General features: G+C 36.2%; 1 protein-coding gene across 1 annotated transcript in view; it reads right to left on the reverse strand.

Moving 5' to 3' along the window:
* Positions 1-26255, reverse strand: part of LOC139737667 (kinesin-like protein KIF13A) — an 87640-nt gene that overhangs the window by 44019 nt on the left and 17366 nt on the right. The window contains exons 2-6 of the mRNA XM_071648344.1: positions 20373-20465; positions 18338-18521; positions 17589-17676; positions 7669-7803; positions 2684-2707 (exon numbers count right to left, since the gene is read on the reverse strand). Coding sequence (XP_071504445.1) covers positions 2684-2707; positions 7669-7803; positions 17589-17676; positions 18338-18521; positions 20373-20465 — 524 coding nt within the window. The remainder of the gene's footprint in view (positions 1-2683; positions 2708-7668; positions 7804-17588; positions 17677-18337; positions 18522-20372; positions 20466-26255) is intronic.

Genomic DNA, 26255 nt, shown 5'->3' on the forward strand with positions numbered 1-26255 from the left:
AATACATTTAATGTTATTATAGACATTTTAGTGAAAATCACTTATTCCATTCTTGTAGGTAGGTAAAGAAAAGGACACATGATTTTATTAAAGCACTAAAAGAATATAAATCAAGAAATTGCAAATCAGTCTAAAGCATAAACTGCATACACCATAAAGTAAATTTTCTTTACTTCTATCTTCATTTCTTACTTCTATGTTGGAGTTCTATTTTGATAGAATGATAAAGATGCATATATGCTGTGTTATGAAAAGGAGACAGCATAACCAATACACATCGAAATGAATAAATAAATAAATAAATAAATAAATAAATAAATAATAAATAAGTAAACAAATAAATTAATTAATTTATCAATAATAGTCATAATAACAATAATAATAATATCATCATCACAATGAGTACTGTTTTCAGCTCACAATAGACAAGGAAGGAAGAAACACAGGACTGCACTGTAGCTGCTCAAGTAAAACAAAAAGAGACACCTTGCAACTGCAGACACATGTTTGTCCATTGACCCATTTACATAAGAACTATGAGTTGGTTAGAAAACATGATATCCAGTGAAGATTAAACTTGGCAGACAACCCAACATGGAAGAACCATTTAATTTTGCTTCCCAATAACTAATGCTTGTCCAATGATTAATTGCTCTCTACTCTGTGTTAGGACTACTGACCAACTGGGCTACCACAGAATTAAAGTATGCAGAAATCTTTTACTGATTGATACAACTTCTAAGTTAGCAGTTAATATCAGTAAAAAAGGTACACTGAATTCAAAATATCTTATAATGTCCCGCATTATGATTGTGCATGTATAGCTATCTTTTGCTTTTGCTTCTCAGGTTTTATCTCATTAAAAAGTTGTCCAAATTGGATTGTCTTAACACATTGAAATAGGAGATTGAGAATTCACCTTCCAAAGAAAGTTCCTTTTGAGACAGTGTTATGGGTCAACTGGTTTGCACTGACCTTTAATTCTCTAGAGAATGTGCTCATATCATATAGGATTACTACAAAGTATCAATGCTCAAATGACCTTTTTGAGTAAGCATGTACAAGTACAAGTTTTTCTTACACTTCCATGCATGTCGTGGTTAAAGACTGGAGCAAACCAAGCAAAATAAAAACAAGGGTTTAAAAAAAATAAAAATCACTTCTCCAATACACTAACACTCCAACCTCCAGATAATGGTAGCAAAAGGATTACTCTATCAGAAAATAACAAGAACTTGATATCAGCCATGTTGACCCAAAACACATATTTTTAGCTTGCAAGAGTCATTCTGAGCAGCTTTTTCTTGAAGGTTTTGTGATGTGTGGCCATGTACAATATACATCACAGCAACACCACCAAGGACAGGAAAAAATAGAAACTTTATCTCATTTTTTAAAACAGAGCTGGCTATGTATAGTATTGCCATGCTTATTGCAGGGATCTTATTAGCCAATAGCTTTGAAATAACCTCTCCTTAAAGTGCAATTCCATACCATCTTCACATTGATTTGAATAATTTAAAGTAAGAAGTGAGATGGACTGTTAATGGCATATTTTAAAGTATCATTGCATTCAAACCCTTCAGTTTACACAGGTGAAAATGCATAGAGTGTGATGTCATCACCTCATAACTTTCCAACTGATTTGTACACAAGCATGTCATACAGATCTTGTTTGGGCTAATAATTTAGCAGGACTTATGACCTTTCTCCTTAAATGTTGTTGTTATTAAAGTTATTCCCTTAAAAAAAGAGAAAGAAGAAAAAGGTTTTATACATGATTTCTTGTCAAAAATGGAAATTAAATCAAATTTGTATGCATGTGAATGGGAGGCCTATGAGGCAATGACATCATTAACTCATCTAATTTGCATATATGTGGCTGCTGCTACTTCTTTTATATGCAAACATGTATTTTCAAATTCCTCAGCTCCATCATTTCAGGTCCAAAGTTGATGAAACCTCTGCAACTGTTTGAGTATATTCTCTTCAGCACAGTCTACTTGAACATGGTATGGACCTTCACTTTTAAAGGAGAGCCTTTAAAAAGAGGGCAACATTCTGGAAATCTGCGGAAATTCTGATCATATGAAGTGGTGCAGAGTTTTACTGCTGCATTTCACTTCAAGATATACATGTAATTCAGTGTATGTGTATACACCAAAGTCTCTAATATGACATATTAAACCTTGCACATATCAGTCACGTTGCTACAAACTATGGAAAAGGTGTTGGCGACTAAAATGCAAAGTCAGTCAGGCACAATATTGGGAGATAAAGAAATAAAGAAACAACAAGATCAGAGTGAAAGGCAGAGAACTGTTTGAGGTGTAAGGGAGATATATCACTATGCAAAAATAAAATTAGCACTCTCTTGGCTTGATCTGATTCAATACAACATATTCCCAACTGAAAAAAAAAAAGAAAAAAAAAAAACTTTTATTCTTTTTTAGTAAAAGAATGACAGGAAAGAGGCATTAATGGCAATAAAAAATGAACTGCATATAAATTAAAAAAAATCCATAAAATTGTTCCAAGGTAAAAATATAAAATCAAGAAAGGCAGTAAACAGACTTTCTAAAAGTAAAAAGGATAGGGATAGCCACTGTCCCTGAAACACAATGGGCAGGATAACAATCCACCATTAGACACAGCTGCACATTGTGAGCAAAACAAATCTTACCACTCTCTGGGTGTCTGTTTTCTCCTGTAGAAGAGTTTATTTGACAGCATGGTGACCCAAGAATGGGTGAAGGCAGACGAACAGACAGACAAACAGATGGATGGATGGGACAAGAAGATGCAGTTTGTAATAAGAGAATGCAGGGGTGGAACAACAAACATGAATAGAAAATGGTTAGTGAGACGATGTTGGCTGAAAAGACTTTGTAGCCTACAGCACATAACACATAATGGAACAGCAAGACGTGTTCTCTAACTATGCTCAATTGATGTGTACTTTATGTCCCAAACACGTTATCATAATGAAAAGCAGCATCTATAATCAAGATTTAAAGATATTGCAGTATATATGGAACATAACCAGATGATGAAAGGATCAAGAGAGTTCAAAAGGCTTTCAATACAAATGGTAGGACATGGTGAACATGTACAAGTTTGTACTTCAATCATTTTCTGTCCTTGTACAAAGATGCTTTAAAGATAATATAAAGTTTTGGTACCTCAAAAGTTTCCCTGAGTTTCCATGTCTTAGTTTGTGTTTCAGGTTAAAGTACCTTTCATATAACTAAAACTGTGAGACTTACTCGCCCCAAAGTGCTCTCATGTCTTAGTAATCATGCAATAATGGTTTCGTACTAGAACAGAGCGGGCTCTGAAAAATTCGAACGAGCCGTTAGTTTGACTCGACGCGGTACCGCGACAATCAATATACACATATTGTACAAAACCATTATTGCATATCACCCCATCACACCCCCCCCCCCATAAAAAAGATATGTAAACTTTAACACATGAATTCCTTGATGTCAGATAACAAAGAAATAGGTTTAGCTGCAAGTGAAATATCAATGATGATACATACAGCACCTACAGTATTGACTTTTTTCTACCCCCAGCAAAAGCAATTCATCATATTTACCTCCAGTTAAAAGTTAAAGAAATGGAAATTCTTCTATTCCTCTTCTGAACATGAAATTATTCACCCAAGATGATACGTAGCATGAGCCATGATGGTACAACATTCAATGATTACACTTCCCCATAGGCAGGGCCTTTATATCACTCCTGCACACATGACCAAAAAAAAAAAAAAAAAAAAAAAAAGAGTCTGTCTTCACATCTTTGCTTTTGCCTTCAAACTGATCCCTTCTGCCAGCACACAATCCCAATATAGAAAAGACCAATAAACCATCTCCCCCACATCTTGAACTCTCTTCAAAATTGGCTATGTGACACTTATTGGATTCAGAAGAGGCAAGAATTCAAATAAAATAGAAGAAAGAAAATGAAATTAAATCCCAGTATCCCCCCACCATGTCGTGCAGACAGTAGCTACAAACATGAGATCACAGAGTGTTATGAACACTTCTTGTCAAACCTAGACATTCTAGATATTTTCATTGCAGCTTGCTCTAAACTACAGGAGGCAAAGTCAGGGAGACATGTATAGCTGGAGTTCCATGATCGGAGATGAGTTGATCTGAGCAGGCCGCCACAGATAATTACAATCAAAAAGCAGTCCTGCACTTTCGAACATCTTGGGAGAAATGCACCATGCCTTCTATCCACAATGAGTGATGTGAAAACAACATGAATGTCTCCTGCACGGCTGTCTCCCTCTTTCTTTGACAATCTCTAATTTTTCATATTCATGAAATTCTTCCATCGAGATGTTTTCATTGTAACTGATTGTCAATCAGTTACAATCTCTTATTTGTTTCTAATCACAAAATGATCCACTCCTGATCTACATAGTCAAGCTTCTATCCAGACAAACAATGAAATATTGTGACAGATATATGTCATGTGCTGCATTCATGAACAACCAAACTATTTCTGTTTGAGAGTCAGGCTTTACTGTCTGTTATTATTTAAAATAAAGGAAGGGTATGATTTCACTGTTGTTTGTATAGTGCCTGAATTGTGAACCCAAAGGACACTAAGAGCAATTCTCATTAGTTTAAATATTATGTCACTTTATCATCTGGCTTAAAACAAGTTGTCTGGTGCTTTTCAAAAATACAAACTTGTTTTTCAAGAAATCTTCAATATTACGAGATATTTCTAAAGGTAAGCTCTTCATATCCATTTCCAACACATAAGAAATGTTGAGACTAAAACATTTTTTTCAAGGTCTGACATTCACTGAGCATTGCCCAAACACTGACATAATGACATCAAATGCCTTAACTTGAATATTACATGCTAACAGAAGTACAGTGTATCTCATTGCCTGCTATTTGTTCATTATATCCCTACCTGTCTTCAGTTTCTCATTCCTTTCCCTTTCTTTCACTGTGTACTCCTATTTAACCTTTCACATTTCTCCTTCCTAGGTTCTGTAAACATGCAAGCAGTCTGTATGGGTAGCATATCATTTGACATTTCTCTCAGCTGTATCATGAGAATTATTCTTTGTCATTGATAACAATATCATGCATTCCCTACATCTTACTGTCTATACTTGAGAACACTGCATGTACCAAATTTGGATTGTGGCAATGTTGATTTCCAAACACTTTTCTAGGTGAACCTACTTCTTTGTTATGCTGCCATTGTGCTGAATATTTAAATGGAATATGAATTTCATCATGGACTGGACATGGTAAGGGTTGGTGACATCACAAGGAGACAGAGGAATTAGGAGGTGAGAAGAAAACATCCTGAAGCCAACCAACCAGGCTAACTAAACAAGGGAAAGAGTAGGCTCCTGATTGATCAGCATACACAAACATGGTATACAAGGCAATTTGTGCGCCTCTATGTAGCCTTTCACAACACTGGTACAACACCACCTGCCTTTATTACTGTAAACTTTCTACACTATAAAGTTTGAAATTCTCAGAGATTTAAGCTCCTTTTCGTAGAGGGTAATCTAAGAGGTCCAGGATAGTTCATGCACTGAGACATACAACTCCTTATCTTCAGAGTCTAGATGACAAGCACAACCACAACCTACAGCCCATGCAAAGATATAAGATATTGAATAAATTTGTGTTTCTTCCACTTTATTCCCACATTTCATAGTTGAAAGGATGATGTCAATGTATAATTACTTCAAAGAAGAAATTCAAATCTTAAATCATTTCCAAACCATAACATTTCTCCTGCTACTAACCAAAGAGCTTCAAACACAGGTTCCTTGCTACAAAACCATGATATACTTCTCAGCAAATACGACCTTGACAGAAATTTGACATTTTGTCATGATTTGCTTGTTCAGAATATTAAAAGCATGTGATGTAATCACCCATTTTCACTGTAGATTACTGGAAATCTAAAATAATGTCCTTTACTGAAATATACAATTGTATGACTAGGATATCTGATCACCTGCTGTCTAAGCATTTAACAAACACCAACGTGTACACATGGTGCTATGTGATGAATTAAACTGGAGGGTAGAGCCACAGCTGCAGATGTCAATGTCATCAAGGCTTCTGTTCATAATTCATCCACAAAAATGACAGCTATTGATAAATCACAGGAGTCTGAATGAAATTCGGGAACTGTGATGAAATTAATAAATCAACCTACTTCTTATAGCAACTGAATGACACTCTTAAACATTTTTATTTGACACATGGATATTAAGGGTGAACACATTGGATTCTGAAAGGTACTTGATGACACACACACTAAAATCATTGCTAACCAGCAGCGGAAGAGCTGTGTGTGGGGTGCTGGCATACCCCTACAGCAGTAAGCTGTCTAAGAACAAATGTCAAAGCACTAAGGTAATGTGGAATCTAATCAGGAGCAAAATGAATATAAACTTGGCGATATGCTGGGCTTATTACAGCAGTGACACGGCCCATTGACAACCTACTCTGGAGATGTGATCATTTTGATTATCCCATTATGCCTACAGAGGGTGCAGGAGTAGGCTTTATGCCTGGATTATTAGGTTTGTTATGAAGCAGAGGGCAACTAATAGGTAGCTGTGGAACCATCATATTCCTATATCACATTCATAATGCCATCTGTGTATTGAGAGGGCATACACATTACAACCTTGCATGAGACAGCAATATTTTGGTCTAACAACATGCACTACATGTCTTTGACAGCTTGGATGGATGTCTAGAGCAGGGAATAGAATTTCAGAGTACCAGCAGTATCAGGAAGAATTACACACAACCTCTTAAATTACCAATGAAGCAACTATTACAGGAATGGCAACAATATTCACAAACTTAATAGCACTCAAAACTATCCTATGTGAAGACAAAGAAACTAATTTCTATAAAATCTATGTACAATGTTATCTTTAAATAGTACTTGTAAATCAGTTTTCAAGTATTAATCACATTTGTTTCCATACTGGTCAACATACAAGAGTGTGGGTGAGAGCACGGACAGAATTTGAGGAAAAACAAAGTTGAGGAAAAACAAAATAAAAGTGGGACTATTAAAGATCTATAGGACACAAATTCGCCCTGTAAATATGTTCATGAAATGAAGGACTGCAGATGAATTGTGAAGGGTGAGAAATGGAAGTAATATCCATTTCTTTAATGAAACAGGAGACAGGAGAGAAGGACCACTAAAATATTACTGTAAATGTAGTGCTAAAAACAATCTTAGAAAAGGGGAGGGGGGTGAACATGAAACAAAAAGAAAAATTGTAAGCAGAATTAAGGTAAAAGTATATGTTGAAGAAAAAAAAAGCTAGGTTTAAAACAAGAAATGGAAGTAAATCTAAGGGGGGGGGAAACAGAACTTGCATAAACAAAAAGAAAAAGAGCAGTATCTGGCCATCATGTGAATCCATTCCTCACAAAGAGAATGCAAAAAAGCTGATTGCTCTTTCCTTAATACTTTGAAGATGATGCTATCATACAGCACTGCCATTGTGTGCTAAGGTACATATAGTTTTTCCACTATTAACCCAAGTTATCTGGGATGAGCATATTTCGAGGTTGGATTAATTTTTTTTTCTTTCTGTCGCACGTCCCTCACACGTAATGTGATATCTTGACTTACATCTGACTCAACATCTGTCAGTGTCTGTGTGAGAGTGATGTTGAAGACGGCATGTGATCTGCTGCTCTCTGAATTCATGTTGGTGGCAGCCACTGTCCGAGACTTGTTCCCTTCTGACATCAAGGCTTCAATGTTCTACAATCACACAAATAGGAAACAAACAAAGATGTCACTGGAATTATGTCATTTAAGCAAAGATGGTATGTGACACAAAATGGGGCAGGTCAAATTGCTCTATCAGCCATCAGCAAATTAATGTGAAATATCATAGCATGTTCATATTGACACTTCTAAAAAGAGTATACACAAACAAACAGAAATGGGACAAAATATAAGAAAGTTAGATTTCACATACTTTCATGGACAAGTTGACCAATATCACTATTTTGTTGCAATGGGTAAGAGCTTGACATTCCATCTCTTTTTCTTTACTTTCAGTGAGATTTGAATGAAATTTCCTCTGATTTGTTTCTGTTTATATCACTGTCAAACACAACACGTATAGGAAGTATATGATATTGAACTCAAAAGTCAGGCTCATAATGCTTCTTGATAGGAAATAACAGAGTCAACTTGTGTTCACATACTTTAATGCAGTTTTTAACAAATAGTTTGTTTAGCCACATGAGAAAGCTCTGTGGTCAACACCTTAAGTGTATGTATCAAGCAATTTTAAAGAAGTCAGTTGGACCAAATAATGTGTTTCTATGATGAAGTACTAGTACTTAGTGATCCACATACAGGAGTATGAAACTTTGAGGATATTATTCTTTTTTTTTTCAAAAAGAAATAGATGTAATCTCAGTTTCATTTGTAAGAACATCTAACTTGCTATGGATGTTTTCATTGGTAGCAAAGAAAAACAAGAGTTTTCCAGACTTTCAGCGGAAGTGCTTGGCAACTTCATGAAAGCTCAGTGAAAAACTGAAAATGGAAAACCCATCTCTGAAGTGCATTAAAAAACAAAATCTCCATCATTATTTCACCAGTCTTTGCCAATGTAAACACTCACTCACCTCTCACTAATGCAAATTCTGGGTTCTAGTCATGTGACCTCCTCCCCCTTTGTTATGTGCAAGCATGAAAGTTAAGTAGCTGGTTACATCCTGCACTTGTTTGTGGATTTCTCATGCCCATTTATGAGTTTGGAGTTTCCCAAGAGACATGGTCACTACTTGTCAAAAAGTGTGAACATTTTTTTAGGGCAGGTAGACTCCCATGCCATGGTTTTACTGTCAGTGTACATGATGGAGCTCAATACCAGTACCGAGGTTTGTTTGATTTTGGCTTTTGCAAATGCTGATGGGGCTCATTTCTAGTTATAATGAGATATTATCATGAATAAAAACATATGAATGATAACATATCGTCGCTGGGGTGACAAGACCTTGTATCTGCAATTTTGGTGAAAATGACTTTTTTGGATTAATGGTCAAATAATGGGTTAAGTGATGTCCTGTCCAAATCCCAACTGTCTTACTCCAAAATTGAAGCCACCACGGCATGTCTAAGGAAAGGCTATCCCATTCACCACAGTGCTTTGGCCGCCATGTTTTTTGGCTCTCCTGAACATTTGACATTTTGTAGATACGAGGTCTTGTCGCCCCAGCGACGATATGTAAGGTCTTACAACTTATTAACAAATAAAGTTATGGAGGAGGCCTGATATTGTGTGTACCACTCCATAAAAACTATTTACAGGGCAAGTGTGATTTTTCATAATACTGTTGACTTGATGCAATTTTAACATGATTTATCAATTTGTAATTATTGCATATACCACACATTTTGCAACTGTATGATATGTCACGAATTGGGACCCATAACACAGTTTGTATATTACATACCATGATATATCAATGTATTATCAACGCATTCATTAAACGCTCAGTGATGAATTGGTAGTAATATCTGGTTGTTTTTATTATCTTTTCTCTTAGTTTCTTAGGTATGTTATGGTTGTTCCTTGGTCAGGTAAATCGTCCACAAGGCTAACACTAAGGAAAGCTTGGAGGCTAGATTATCACTTATAGAAGAAACATGGAAATCTGAAACAAATCAGGTAGCCTCCGTAATTACCATCGAAAAGGAAGTTATGTTAATGCCGACGTCTGTTTATTTGTTTGTCTGTGTGCAAAATAACTCAAAGAGTTGTGAACACATCTGGATGAAACATGAATAAAAAGTTTATACTGACACAAGAAACAGATGATTAAATTTTGGTAGTGATCTGGGAATTTGTACACATTTTTGAAGGTTTTTTTTTTCTTTTGGCAGATAGGGTCAATGAACTTGGGAGTTCAACCTGCATGTATTTGAGGCTTGAATACAGTACAGTACATGCTCTAAAGCACGATCTCTGCTTGGGCGAGGCGCCGTGTAGCTGGAAGCTGATGAAGTAAACAAAAGGCCTCCTACATTGGGAAATTGGGCAATTTTCAGTATGCGTGTACAAGGGGAAATGAGCTGGCAAAGAGAGCTGCTTGGTGGAGGTCTGTGCTTTCTGAGTGCTTTTCTAGTTTCATTTGTTTTTTTTTCTCTTTATCTGGATTTGTGCACTTATTGAAAACACTTCCAACTTCCTTCTCAGTTTTATAAATGTGCTTCAAAACCTCTTACCCCCTCCCAGACCCCCCTTTTTCTCTCTCTTTTCTCTCCCCCTCCTTCATCTTGACCAAATGCTGAACCCACTACTCAGCCCAAATCTCTGAGGCTATGGTATCAAATGTCCATACCACAGCATACCCCATGAATACAAAATTCAATTTCAGGCCAATCTTGAATTTCACCTTGGTTTGCCAGAAGATGATAGAAAGGACAGCCCGTTTCCCCAAAGAAAACAGTCACTGTAATAACCAACTCCAGACCCATGCTTCCCTCCAGTCAGTTCCTCTCATGTGTGACAATATGTCACCTGTCCCACTTCTCTTCCCACATATTTCCTCCTTCTCTCTCTCCCTCTCTTTCTTTCCTGAGGAAAGTCATGTAGGACTATTTCCTGTTTGGGAAACACTCTACAGGTATTCAGTTAGAGTGTAATCATATGACAGATTGTGGACAAAGTAACCTAAATGACTCAGCTTTAGAAGAAACAAGTGAGTTAATGCAAGTTAGAAACAGTTGATTTTTTAACACACAAAGTCATTCATAATTTCAGGTTATTATTCAAAGTCATTCATAATTTCAGGTTATCATTCAAACTCATTCATAATTTCAGGTTCATCTTCAATTTTGTGAAGCAAGTTTGGCATGGACAATGAGTACAAGCGTGTGTTCACATCTTATACCATTCACTCTTTTTAAGTGCAAGTTACAATAATAGAATTCAATGTGTTCTTGAATATTTACAAGGCTTCAATTTCTTTTCTTTTCTATTCTATTCATTTTTTTTTTTTTGCAGAACAGCTTGTTTTAGATAAACTGACATGTATTACAGACCACCGGTTTCTAAGTATGTAAAGGATATCCTCCTTCATTTATTCATATATTCATGTGTCTTACTATTCCTTATTATTTCATTGTTCATATGATATAGATATTACACAATGAACTATGCGTTGATGGACATGGGAGAGACATTCGGCCATGATGCCATTTTGAGCCACTCTCTGAAAAATATCTCCTGTTCCACTGTTGAGTTGCTGGTTCCAATAATACCAGGACGCTCAGTGGCTTTCAAGTATCGGATGAAGGAGATCACATTACAATGTGGCTCGGCACTGCAGGTAATACATTCCACAGGCTTGTTCACATCTGCTTTCTCACCCTTCTAAAGAATTCTCCTGTCGGCAAAGAGACCAGTTCATTCGCATATTCAAATATTAAAATTTTATGCATACCATTAAAACAAAGTTCATTCATGAAAACTAAACTTCAAAAGAAAATTGCAAGGCTTGCCCACCATAGCAATAACCATTTCAAACAACTTGACTCAAAAGTTTTGAAACATGTTCAGTTGACACAGATGCATTGGAAAGCTCATCACTCAGTCTTCAAGGAACGATATCCATGACTCATTTGAATGCATCCAAATATTCCAGCCTATTCCCTGATGTACTGAGAACCATCACTCACTGCAGCAACCCAAAGCCAGGCAATGACAGAAGCTTGTTCTTAGAGAAGAAAATACCTGCTCACTGCAAACGTTTCTTTGATATTGCTGTGTAATCCTTGGTATCCCAAGACATGAATTTGCTGATATTTTTTTTTTAATATCCTGTAGTCCCTCTCATAATGATAATTGATTATCACTTGACTTGACAGTGCTGTCACAAACTTAGAAACATGCTGGCTCTACTGCTGATGTGTAACTGTGAAAAAAAAAAATCCAGACATACTATTCACTGCTGGTTATTCATACACCTGAGCATTAAAGTGTTAATGGTCAATGAGATTTTTCACAGAAGATATACATAATATATTTATTGAATTTCATATTGTATTGAATTAATTACAGGGAAATTTAAGTGTTATACGATGCTGTGTATTTGCTTTGTTAATGTAATCGGTATTTGTTATTGTTAGAATGTTCATATAATGTATAGTTGTTTGATGAAATTTATGTTTTTTCATGTGATGCATTATAATCTAGCTTTTGGACTACTACTTTGCATGTTTATTCTAATAAACCATTATCAAATCAAATCAAATAAGTTGTTTTTATAAATGGTGACTTCAAAAAAGATACTTTCTGTGGCAAACAGAATGTAAGCCATTACTTACAGTTTGATTGAATTACTTGGTAACACAAAAATCAAAATAATTCAAAAAGCTCTTATACAGTCTGTAGCTCTATATTAATAAAGTCAAACTATCTTGTGATTATGGTTACACAATGGCAGTTACATTCTATTCTTTCAATGCCAGTGCAAAGGTATCTTTTGATACATGTTTGAAGTTGAACAAAGAGATTGAAACCTAGCTCCACACGTTTTGTGCATGAAAGTGTCCACACATCAGCAGGTTAGGCAGGCTCAAAATACATCTCTGTAATCAATATCACTGAATGACAAAAATATTTTTACCACTCATGAAAGAAGTAAAACCCTGAAAATGATTATTGGGCAGGCAGGACAAAGCAAAAGACCTTACTCTGTCTCTAAAATCTAGTTTCTATTACTGGCTACAAACTACCAGTAGTTGGTTTCAGTTCTCAAGTACCTCTAAACACAATCACAAATCACATATTTTGGAAGCTGTAAATGTACACTGTGATCTGATTATGACTCAAATGACAATAACTCAAACTGTATCATATTTCAGAATACAGGAGAGACACACATGGGAAAAAAAACATGTCTCTCAGAGGTTCTTAAAGATACTTTGCTTCTACTGAGGTGCCACTACAATCACATTACATGTACTTTAATACATTTGCTATGTACATATCTCCCAGATATGACTACCCCACAATGCAAGCAGGTAGGCAACATAAAAATGTATGTGTACATAACTAGAATGGACTGTGTTGTTTTTGTTATGAAATTAATTAACAAGGCATTTGTTCCATACTTAACATTAGAATTTTTAAGAAATGAAATGCTTGAAATTGAGCTCTGATGTGAACACATTCAACACTAGAACTTCTCATGCCATCACATACGAGAAACTTGAGATGAATTGGTACATCTCAGCAGTTAATAGACAAACAAAGCATCGTCAGGCTGTAGTCCCCTTTCACACTCTCCTCCCGTTCTGATTGGGAAATATTGTTACCACTACATTAATGAGGGGTGACCTTTCTAATTCACACTGCAATGAAACTTAAAATGTTTTAATGTAAGCTTTTGAGATAAATTCTTGAAGTTTGTAACAGTAAAGTGTGCATGCACGATAGGTTTGGTAGACGGTATAACACCACTGATGTAACTTTAGAACAATTGCCTGAATGGCAATTCCAAACTGCAAATCACATTGTGCATGTGGCCACTGGGAGTAATCTGAATGTCAAGTAACAGATATTGCAAGTTTCCTACTGCACTCCAGTGTGCAATATTTCCTGATCATGTTTCAGGTGGGTATTGACACAGTTGCTGCACAACTTTCCCTGTAATTAATGTCACTCTCTCTCTCATTCAAGCAAGGTGCATAATTTCATCTGTACATAGGTTCTACAGAACAAGGAGTCCATATGACCTGTCCCCAAAAATGTAATTTGCAGTTGACCACGTGCGGAAAACAGTCCTTCCATAATTGTTCAGAGAAATATTACAGAAGCATCTTAATGTTAAATTTCAGTTGAGAACATCTGCTCATTCATCATTTCATTAGATCCTTCATATGTGGAGAATCTTAACATCTATGAATAACCTAAAAGCATTATGGTGCAATTCTCTATATTTGAATAACTACCACTAAAAACTTTGTGTGACAGTCATTCACACAGGGGCGAGAATGTAACTGTAAGAAATATTTATACCGTTTAATAGTGCTTTTTCATAGTACAGGTGTTTCATACCTTTCAAACCTCTAAACATGATATATTTAATAGCTAAAACTGTGACCTTCAAAATGTTTATTTTACATTAGTGCCTTTACACACAGTTTTTATGGCATCATAATTAAAGTGGGGACTACACCATAACCTTGGACTTGTGATATCTCAAATGTGCAGGTTGAAATACCAGCCATTGTTTTATAAGGCAAGCTTTAATTGCAACAATTCAAAGAATTTTCACGCTTACACTGGTAGTGGTATGTTTTTCCAACTGATATTTTTACCAAAATTGTATTTTGCATTAATTGTAATGTCACTGCTTCTGTAGCATACTGTACATACTAATATTTAGTGAGTTTACCTTTTCCCCACTCAGGACTTCCTGAAAACTTCGCAAATAATTAAATTTGCAATTTTGGAGTATAATACTGAAAGGAGAAATGTATGCCTACACGTCACATTCATGAAATCATGACTTAAATATTTTCACAAGTTTTTAAATTCGTGAATAGCACCTGACTCGCAAAATTCATGAAAATAAAAACCCCCAGAAATATTTGGCATACACAGTACTCACATAATTATATTTCTACAGCTCATCAGACAGTTTATAGCTTCATTTCTCAGGTTTATGTATGGCTGTTACAGGAGTATCCCAACAAAGTAAAACATTAGTTCCTATGCTTTTCTATCAGCAAACGTCTGACTACTTTGCTAGTCTTGAGCAGATGAGACACATCTAATATGTCTGGCATTGACAACCACTCGTAGCCTCTCTCAAGCTTGACCACAGGCTGACCACTGGTAATGACCGTTCAACAGTCATGAAAGAGCATGGCCTTAGGATGCTAATAACCTGTCACTCTGTGTTCTATTCCTAATCCTTCTAGCAATGGGAACAACCTGCGCCCACTTGCTGTATGAGGAATAACTTAATGTCAAGCAGTGAAGTGCTTTTAAAAACTAGATGATTAGAATGTGCCATTGAACAAAGCCTTACTGAACACACAGTCACACATATATACCAATACACACATACACAGACCATAATAGCACAACCTACTATTAAATGACAAGTCACTTTACATAGTAGGGCATTTGATTCACATTTATTTGACAACTTAGAAGTAAAACTATTTATTTTTTTCCACCAGGAAGGAAAGTGGGATAAAATGCTTGAGGAAAAATACAAATGCTTAAGGAGAATTTTCAATCTTACTTTAAAACTAAATCATGAGGTCTTGCAAAGGGCTATGACAAAAAAAAAAGAACATAAAGGGAAAAGGGAGCTACTTTGTAGGGAAAAAAAGGCAAGCAAACTTAGCTTGTTTACTATGAGGAAAACATAGGTTGTGGCTGTTATTATCATGTTATCAGATTCCAGAGAATAGGAAGATATTTGCCTATTTCCTGTTTACAACATGAAGTGTTTAGATTAATTCACTTAAACTACCTAGAATGATGATATCAGCACAAAATGAATAGCAGATCATAAAGCATTTGGAATCAATACTCATTAGAAGAGCCCAAACTTGCAAGAAATACAGAGTGTACTGGCTGCATTGCATATAGGCCTATACTACTTGTACTGATAGGTGAAAATGCTTTGAAGAAAGTTTGAAGGGTATTGAAAGCATAATATTGTTATTATTGCTAGGTGAATCAAGCCATAAATCAGTCTCTAAACATTTCGCTTTGGACAAACAAATCCAAGCAGTGAAGACAGCTTTCCTCTACGTGTTTAGATTGTTAAAGTTATGCTGAGACTGGAATAAAATGCTGATAAACTGTCTTTGTCACAGCTCTTGAGTCATAGAATCTTAATCATTTTATGCTGTTTTACAATCAATTTTACCATGTCAGACTTCAGCAATGAACCATGCATGAATTAAGCTTAACCCCAATATAAATTACTGTGTAGTAATACGATACACTGATACACTGAGCATTACAAACAATACATTTATCACTCACTAGAGTTGACATGTGGGAAGAGGCTGCATAAGGCAGAGCTACATTGCTGGTTACTGTAACACACACTACTGTACAATCAGAAATGTTTGCATGCATTTTAATTTTGCGAATTTTATGAGAGCCAAAATTTGTAAAATTAAAATGCACGCAAAAGCTTTTGTCTACACTATATGCATTGAATGCCAGTGGTAATTCACAAAACTTTCATGAAAAAATTGCAATGAAAAAGGCCGTCGGCTCCAATTTGAAAAATTTCATATCTTGCTTTACAGTATACATTCTCTTATCAAGCATTGTCAAATATTGGGGGAAATTGTGTCACATTGCTGTGGGTTGTTTCTAAAACTACACTGAAATATTTCCAGGGACATTTGTACATTTGAACATAAAGAAACAAATACATGTTGTATGCCGACTTTACTCAGAATTGCGTAGTTGCAAGGTGATGATTTATTTAACTTAAAAGTGTAAGCTTGTTGAAATTCAATTCAATTATCACTTTAAATTCAACAAGGCTTCACAAATTTATGATATTCAGAGGTAGAATTCACAGGAATATTTAACCCCATATGCAGTAGACAGGCAACAATCATATGTTGAATAAGGCAAGAGTGCCAAAGACAGATACGTTGGATAGTCATTCTTCCCAGGAGAGAGAGTGACTGAATACCAGTGGAATGTTAATGAGACTACTCTGAGATATTGCCCAGAAGGTTGGGATGAAATGCTGGGAAAGGGAATTGCGGAGGAGGATAGACATCACTACTTTTCTATGGGAGAGAGAAAAAAACAAATATCTCCTAATTGCCAGTGGTTAGAAATCAGGAACAGATGACAAGTTCTCTTCTCAGTTGGTAATTTGTTCATGCTTTTACAACAAATGAAAAGAAACCAATGTTTGTTAGAAGAAGATATAAATCACGCCCAATCATTTGTCCTCCTGCCTTATTGGCAGAGCAAACCACACAACCTAACATGGAGATATCTTTTTCTACAAACGCTGCACTACATAGCTTGCAGTACAGAAATCTCCCCATTGATATCTTTGCATTACAATGCTTTTCACACTTCTGAGTGAATATCTTTCCCTTTTCAACTGTAAAACCAAAGTTACTTTTCATCTAGATAGTATAATCAAAGTCTTGAAAACAACTCATCACAGCATAAAACACTATAACCCCGACAGATCAGACACATTGCTGATGTCGCTACTTTCTAAATTTTACCCATGTTCATCACCCACCTGATGATATAACAGGGGCGGATCCAGGAATTCCGTACAATTCCTGTACAAAATTGAAGGGGGGCGCAAGCACATCTCCCTCATTTTTTTAAATTTCTTTTGTTTTAACAAAAAGCAAAGGGGGCGCGCGCCTGGTGCGCTCCCCCATGGATCTGCCACTGTATAATTATGCATCCTAGTAATGCTGCTAGAGTAGTGTCAGTTCATTGTGATAATACTGCATTCTAATATACCTTGTACAAAATGGAAAACAGAAATAATACAAACCTGGAAGGAGGACACAGCTAGAGTGGAAAGACCATCCACGTAAGGACCGTATATCTTGTGCTCCCTCACTTTCAGATTTTGTTTGTTTCTGTAAAGAGGTGGGAGAAAAAACCAACAACACATTTTGACTCTTCAGATCAGAAAGAGCTCTTGGTTTCTAAAACATTGGCTGCCTGGTTATTAAAGCTGATAGACATGAATTGAAGAAAACTAATAATCTTTGACAATCTGCAAGCTCTGAATAATCCTTAGAGTACACTACCATGTTGTGACTTTACTAGCACATTAGGGATTAAATACTTTGGATATGTCCACACTGATTGACATTACACTGTGAATATATCATACTCTGTCTTTGTGTGGTTTGATCAGAAGGCTGAACTTTCAAGTATGAGTAGGCTCATCCAACTGACAAGATGTATCTAAGATTTAGTGAGTCTCTTGTGAATGTCAGGTATGGGTGCCTCTTCCAGAAATTCAGAGGACATATTTGATGCATGTGTAGATTCTCATTATCAAATCATGGTGCCTGCATAACATATACCTGATGAAGAAAATAGTTTCATTATAAGGTGACTCATAATTTTGCAAAGCAATCACCTTGAGCTTAAAGGAAATCTTTTGAAAAAAATTCACTACTGATTTCTCTGCATTATACCTCTTCTTAATTTGAGCTAAGTTTGACACAAGCGATTGTATAAATGATCAACATGCAAATCAAAACAGAATATGAGTTGCTATGATCATACCCTTTGGGATCCAGAAGGTCGCGGACCTTTTCGTTGTAAATCTCCATGTAGGACACCTCTACCTTGAAGGAGAGACAGTCTTCACTAGCGTCTTGTGCCATTCTCTCAAAGAGGGTATCACAGAGGCGGGGAATTATTCCTTTCTGGTCCTCTGTTCCCATCATTGTGTAAGACTTGCCTGATCCTGGAGGGCAATGTTGTAAAAAAGAAGAAGCAGAGAGTATGGTTACCTTGACACAGGAAATATATGTCTTCCCACAGAATGCCTACTCACTGTAATAGTAACCACAAGAAATGACAGAAGATGCAGTGTAGTCAGCAAACCTGACATAAAATCTTTACACAGTGACACCGAAGTGAGGAAAGCTGAGTATCATCCTGAAGAGTGAGGTAACCATGGAAACAAGAATTATGATACACACGAGAACTGCGCAGAGAAATAAAGATTGTGCTACTGCCATAATTTTGCTGAGAGCTTTCTTGATATCACAGCATGACAAACTTTCCTTGCTACATTGTATATAACTATGGCTTATACCATCTTTTCACAATAATTCTTTTCCATGCCTGTGACACAAAAGGAAGAAACATTGTGTCCTTTTTATGTTCTGCAAGTGACAGAACATTCATTACTTTTAATAACTTCAGAAAAAATGTTTTCCATATTCTCAAAGTATTTGAAAAGCACTTCTCAGATCGCACATGATTTAAACATTCACCCATTCAAACTGACACTAATTTGTCTTATATTCTACACTTTAGGAAGATGTTGTATGTTCACCACTTAGCATGTGTCTGCTTCAAATCATTGGTGAAATGAAAATGCTACTGAAGCTTCCTGTCCACTGGGAGTGAGAGGCAGAAGCCTTTAGCCATTCAAGGCATGTATTAAAAGGCAGTTTGAATTAATTTGACAGGGGAGCTTGAAAACAAGCATCTGATAGCTTTTTCAAGTATGAACAGGGTAACAATGAAATAACATACTGGTTGGGTTGATCACATCTGTACATTTTTTTTATGGAACTTCAGCCAAATAAGCAACACCACACTTTCCTTTTTGAGCAGTGGACAATATTCTTAGAGAGATAAACAAAGCCACGATAGATGCATGACAGCAGTGAAACAATGACTCTGTGAAATTTAATAGAAATGTACATAATGTATCTATATTTTTTCTATGAAATTAGGAAACTATATTTCCAGGACATATTTCATATCTGACAAGTGACATTGTATGTCTTTGTTGCAAAGGTCTGGTTACTTTACTCAGTAGAGATCAATTTTGAGCTTGGGAAAGACACAGCAAAGGAATGATTTTGAACAAGCACCATGATCAGTTTTTTTTTCTCTGTTTTCTGCTGATTCAAGAAGGGGGATGTCACATCTGTTGTTGTGCACTTTTTATTCACCCTTTCAAACACCTGGCAGCGAGGTGCTACATAAGTACTTGCCGATTACTCGGGCAAGTGAAAATGACAGTCGGGCAAGGGTTTTGGAACAATGGGGAAAAAAAGCTTGCCTGAATTGGGCAAGCAAAAAGTTTTGAAGCCACCATTTTTTTACAAAACATATAAACAAACAAACCATGAAGTCAACCATACAGAGACCCAAAGATGAAGACTGTTTAGTGATGCAACACACTTTTTATTTCATTTCAGCAACTTTCCAGCACTTACAGCTGTACATGAAGAAGCCCCAATGCAATGCAATGGCTTGACATCTGCCACTTCAAAAACTTAACATCTACTTTTCCCACAGATGGTACATGTAGGGTACAAGATAAAACTGAACAGCTTTCTGGCACCTTTGTTACAGAAAGTCACATAAAATGGTGATATCAATTGCTATCTGTCTTTGATGCATTTCAGGAGTTGAAATGATATGCAAAGGAACAGTCTCTATCTTTAACCCATTGAAGATGAGTCCCAAGTTTACTCGAGCAAGTGTCTAAGGGAAATGCGTGTTGTAGCAAAATCAGCCCATCCTAAACGGGTTAAGGGCAGAATTCCGACATACAGGAAGCACGGCTGGTTACCTGTTTGCCCATATGCAAATATGCATGCATTGTAGCCTTCAAATGCATTGTCCAAAAGATCCCGACCCAAGCAATTAAAGACTGTCAGCTGATCTGAAAGAGATACAAGAACAAGAAAACAATGCACATTAGAAATGGGTGAGACTTTCTTTACTTAACATCTCATATGCACCATGTCTGCATAAAGAACTAAACAAAGTGCTGTCCCAAACAAATAGCTCTTGATACAATAAATCCTGAAGCAAGAATTTTGTCACATGACATGATAATTACATTTTCAAGCAGCTTTTTCTATGTGTTAACTCTCTCCACATAAAATGTTTATGATTATTAATGATGCCTATGTATGGGTTCGTGATACTTATTGTCTTTTCTCACACTGATTGCGTAAAGAAATTCAGCATATTTTCCCCTAATATCAGAAGAGTTTGACTTAAAAAAAGAAAAAGAAATAAGAAGGATAAGATCAGTGGCACCTGAAGGCATGGAAAACATTTACTGTTCAATGGCTGTAGCTTGTGGCTGCTTGCAATTATTGTGAACGTGTTGACTTTGATGCGCACAATAACTACTTGAGATCCAGGATGCACAAAGACACACGCCTGAAGATGATGAAAATGTGTATGGCTAGACAACCTTTCTTTGTGTTATACCGCAGGCTCTGCCCATACGTCATTGCCTGATCAGAAAACCAGTGTATGGTACAAGTGCTATTGTGATGACTTCACATGTATTTCTGTATGAGTTAGCCACAAAGCACCTACATGTAAAAAGTCTTATGTGTTACCTACACATGACAATATGAGGAAAATGGGGATATGTAGCAATTACAGTTCTTTAGACTCCTGATTACAATGTGTACACAGAGAAAAGATTCACCCTCTCTCTAATTCTTTAAAGGACAAGTGCACCTACATGTATATATGCATGTGGATTGAGAAAATGCAGCAATGTTAATAGAGCACATCAGTGAAAGTAGAAGGAAAATCAGATAATCCATTCAAAAGTTGAATTTTTGAAGTTTCAGGGATGCTATTGCTGGATGAGAAGACTATTACAGCTTGTGATGTCACATGCATATATCCATAACGATACAAAGAAGATACAAAGAAAATTCAACATACTTTCTCTTTTCTCGCATAATAAAAGAGCACTTTACTTGCCTCTTTCAGAAGGCAGGGGGGATAATATGATCCTTAACAGTCAGTAACAAGTCAAGGGAATGTGTCCTTTTTTTAAAAAAAATTAAAGTTTGTGGAATTCTCTTTATATTTTCATGATATTGTTCTATACATCTGACATCATAAACTGTAGTAGTCTTGTCATCTAGCAGTGACTGTGCAGAAATTTAAAAAATCTATAACTTTTGAACAGATTTTCTGATTTCCTCAAACTTTTACTGGTGTGTTCTATTAATATTGAGTACTGCATTCACTCAATCCATGATAAGGTGAACTTGTCCTTAACTCATGGAGTCAAAGAAACCATATTCCTGTGGTTTGATGCTACATCTTTGTTTTATTTATATCATTCATTGTAAGAGTTTAAATAAGTATGAGTTAAAATTTAAGTAGAGTACGAAATTATCTTTGATTCGAATGTTCTGTTTTGTCATGCATAAATGTAATTTCAATGCCTTGTTTAATTTCTAAAATTTCAACTAATTCTTGAATTTAGCAACATTTCTTTAAAAAGACTATGCCTTCTGTTTTCTCTAAAAAGGTGGCAAAGTTTTGACATTTCTTTCTACCTTGAGCAGCTTTCATGAATCTTAAGTACAGTAGGACTTTAATAATCTGGCCAGCGATCGTCCAGATTCTCTGTTATCTGGACGCCGGCTGGCTGACACATTTTTTTTTTTATGTTTTCATGGAATTTCAGTGCCAAATCTCACTCAAAACAGAGACACATTCAAGCATTATCGTGAAAAAACATGACGGGACATATTTTAATCATCGCAGCAAACTGTAACTTTTACGTCAGTTCATGAGACAATTACCTTACATGTATGTCAATGACCAGTGCTGTGCTTGTCACTGGCACTGAGTGCACAGCAGCGGTTACAATGAAGTGCAGTGGCAGTATTCGACAAGTCGCAATATTGATCTCATTGTTGGTCAACATCAATTAAACAAACAATACATGAAGGGACATTAAAAAGGGATATCTTTATATATAATTTCATTTGCCCATCATATAAAGTATGAAACATGACAATGCTATGCAGACAATCGTAATATTAGTAAATTGGTTGTAACATGAGTATACCCCAAGCACGATATGTTAGATAGTGCTGTATTTGGGCATTATCTCTTTTATACGGCCAAATACTGTAAAAGTGGAAATTTTCACGGTGTTGAAATTTTTACGCTTTTCGTGCAACCAGAAACTAGTGCGAAAATAAAAGCATGCGAATATTTTTGCCTGCCATATGTTCCAGTACTTACTGTCTCGATTCCGCGGAATTAAAAACATGCGAAACTCTTCTTACCGGGCCGAGCGCAAAAAATTAGTTGCGCAAAAATATCCACTTTTACAGTAGATTATCCGGAGGCCCGCCGGTCCGGACGTTGCCGGATAATTGAGGTCCCAATGTATTTTCCCCTTATCTTTCTCCAAGAAAAAGCCATGCAGAGGTGCTGCTTTAATATTAACAAGCTGATTAATCAGCAGCCAAAGTTCCCAGGACTCTATGGGCTAACTATGTGATAGATGTCACAGTCAGTTATCTCTCAGCCATGGGTCTTTCCTTCCCTGTACGTCTATAGCAAAAGACCTTGCCTCATTATAACAGTGTAACATATTGTCCTTTGCTTTATCAACCATGAGAAATAAGACAGGGACACTGTCTGAACCAGCTTTGCCTTCACTTTATTTCGACATCTCATACATGTAGGAAGGCCGAACTTGCACAAGAATGACATTTCATTCACATGTAAAATGTATCGTGTTTGGAATAATTCACACACAGTGAATAATGTTTTAAACCCAACAAAAAAGGAAAATAATTACATTGGCCAATATTACATTTAAAAGAGAATTTACGTCAATTCATGTACTGTACATGTATGTGGATACAGTAGATGCAAGTACGTTAGTACTAGCACAAATTGTACACATTTTCTTTTTGTAAAGTCTAAAATAATTCTGAAAAAAAAAAAAAACAGTTGAATAAATCAATTTATAAACTCTTGGTTAAATCCATGTGCCATCATCACTGAATGAGAAGACTATGTACAATAATTCTTGATGTCGTAGTAGGGCAACGATTTAAAGAAAATACAAAGAGAATTCTGCAAAATTTCATTTTGAACTTAAAGAACACATTCCTTCGACATATGCATCTCAAGGGCAATATTATTGCCCTCAGCTTCTAATATTAAAGATAAATCAAGTGCTCTCTCATAACGCTGAAAATTGAAGAGGTGTTGATTGTCCAATTTTCCTCAAACTTTACTGCTGTGTACTACTAAACTTGTATTTCTGCATGAACTGAATCCACATATGTATATTTGGAAGTGTTCTATCATTAGTATTCACTCTCTAAAACAAATCTAACAATAACAAAGGTATACATATGCCTATAATGTAGTTTAAATATGTACAAATGTACACGCCTTCCTTGTCGATAGCCCCATCCCCCTTTTGTAACAAAGATACCACAACTTCAACTTGTATGTAGGCCCTATGTCAACTTTGTTTTGGTTTACACATTGTTGTATATTCTACAATGCCAAGTTAATCAATTCCTAACATTGAATGCACTATGAAGATTTCATGAAGCAAGATAACATTTTCACAACCTACATTGTAATATCATGGATGGATCCATTTGTAAAATTAGAGAAAAGGCAAAGCAGTATTTAGCGTTTGTTCCCTTTTATGCAATGCATAAATCACATTTTCATGAGGATTCACTCTGGGTGTAGCCAAGTGAAAATGATACCAGTCTTTCAGGCCTCATCCTACACGCTTCATTTACACCTACACACAATCGGTGTGGACAAAATTGCCCTCCAGTCACAACATGCATTTGTGTGCTCCTGGCCAAATGTAGACTGATTCTATGCACAGACATGCATTGTGGAGCAAGGTCAATGTGCAAAGTCCGATTTACACACGTGTGCATTCACCCATAAAAATTGAAAGGAACGACAAGGAAAGGAAAGAAACTATTCATTTGCTAGTATCTGGAATAACAAGTTTCTTTGTAATGCCAATATGTAGAGAGAGTCAACTCTCTAGTCCCATCAGGAAGGTGCTACATACTGTACCTCCCTGGTTCCATGTATATCCAGGATTGTTACCTGATTTCTTCAGACTTCATATTTTTCTTTACACCATTATCTTTCACTATTAAACAAAAAGAACATACACACACCTTTTGTTACACTAGCTAAACCACGGACTGCAACACTCTGCTCCAGAAAAATGAGAAAAAAATCTTAATACAAAACTGGTTTTCGAAATCACATCCAGGAGGTGAGTCATAGCCAGTACTTTCTCCAATGAACATACATAAGCTATAGATCAGACAGAAAATGATCCTAATAGTAATACAATCATTTACTGTAAAAGTGGAAATTTTCATGGTGTTGAAATTTTCACTCATTTTGCGCAACCCGAAACTATTGTAGCGCGAAAATATAAGCACGCGAATATTTTTGTTTACCGTATATTCCAGCAGTTGATGACTTGATTCCGCGGAATTAAAAACACGCGAAACTCTTCTTATCCCACCGAGCCAAAAAATTAGTCGTGCGAAAATATCCACTTTTACAGTAATCAGAGTTTCACAAATGTTTGGATAGTTCAACAGTGGAAAACATTGATGGGTTTCTTCCATCAGATTTAGGAGGATGTACCATTATACAATTTGTACATCCCTTCTCCTCCAGTAACAACTCTATAGTAGATGCCTCATATTCAGTATACATGCGATCGCTTCACTTTTCTGTCTACAAAACATAATCAATTCATGTTGTTTGGTGGGTGAACAGCAGGTGTTCCAACAGAAATGTGATACTGGTACTCATAATGTGTGACTAACAGTCTCTGTTCAGGAACATGACAGCATGCATCGTAGCCATATAAATTCAGATGAGATCGCTATGTTTTCAGACGTGTTAACATCTTTTCTAGACAGGCCACACAAGCCGTGAGACAGGGGAACAGGTGGCGGAGTTTTCCAGTTCAGCCATTCCACACCTACCTTCTCACCTAGAATTTCTTTGCAGTCTAATGTTTAGCTTGGTATATAGCAAGGAGTGGGATGATGCTGGTATGGGTAACATTCAGAGCACATGAGTGAGTCATCCCCTTTCTTTCACTGCCTACCATGAGGATGACAGCCAGTGACAGTGTCAGGTAATTTTATGAATCTGCATTGATCATCAATGTGTAAGATCTTGAGTTACTCAGACAGAAAGAAAATTAGTATGAATCCATGTATGAAGTGCTCAAAGAGACTATCAATTCGAGCATGTGGTGACAAACAATAATGATTAGCATTGAGTGAGACAGCAATCAAGGCATGAACACATCACAAATTTTCATATATATATTATGAAATTTCATATTTTTTATTATGCAGGAAAAAACAATGTTTTTCTGTTTAAATATAACACATACCCCTCCATTTTTGTCTGAACTTATGACAGAAAACTCAAAGTCACTAAAAATACCATGAAGTGGTACCCACATTAGTCCTACTATTAAATGGTAACAACACTTCCAGCAAATTGGTTACATTGTATTCTGACTGCTTGATAACACATCTCCCTGCTGGTTGATGAACCCGTTGAGGACGAGTCCGGAGTACACTCGGGAAGATGTCTTTGGGAAATGCATGTTGTAGCAAAGTCAGTCCGTCCTGAACGGGTT

Source organism: Diadema antillarum, unplaced genomic scaffold (genome assembly GCF_040938485.1).
Source record: "Diadema antillarum isolate AM-2024a unplaced genomic scaffold, OU_Dant_1.0 seq00000698_RagTag, whole genome shotgun sequence".
Lineage (NCBI taxonomy): Eukaryota > Metazoa > Echinodermata > Echinoidea > Diadematoida > Diadematidae > Diadema > Diadema antillarum.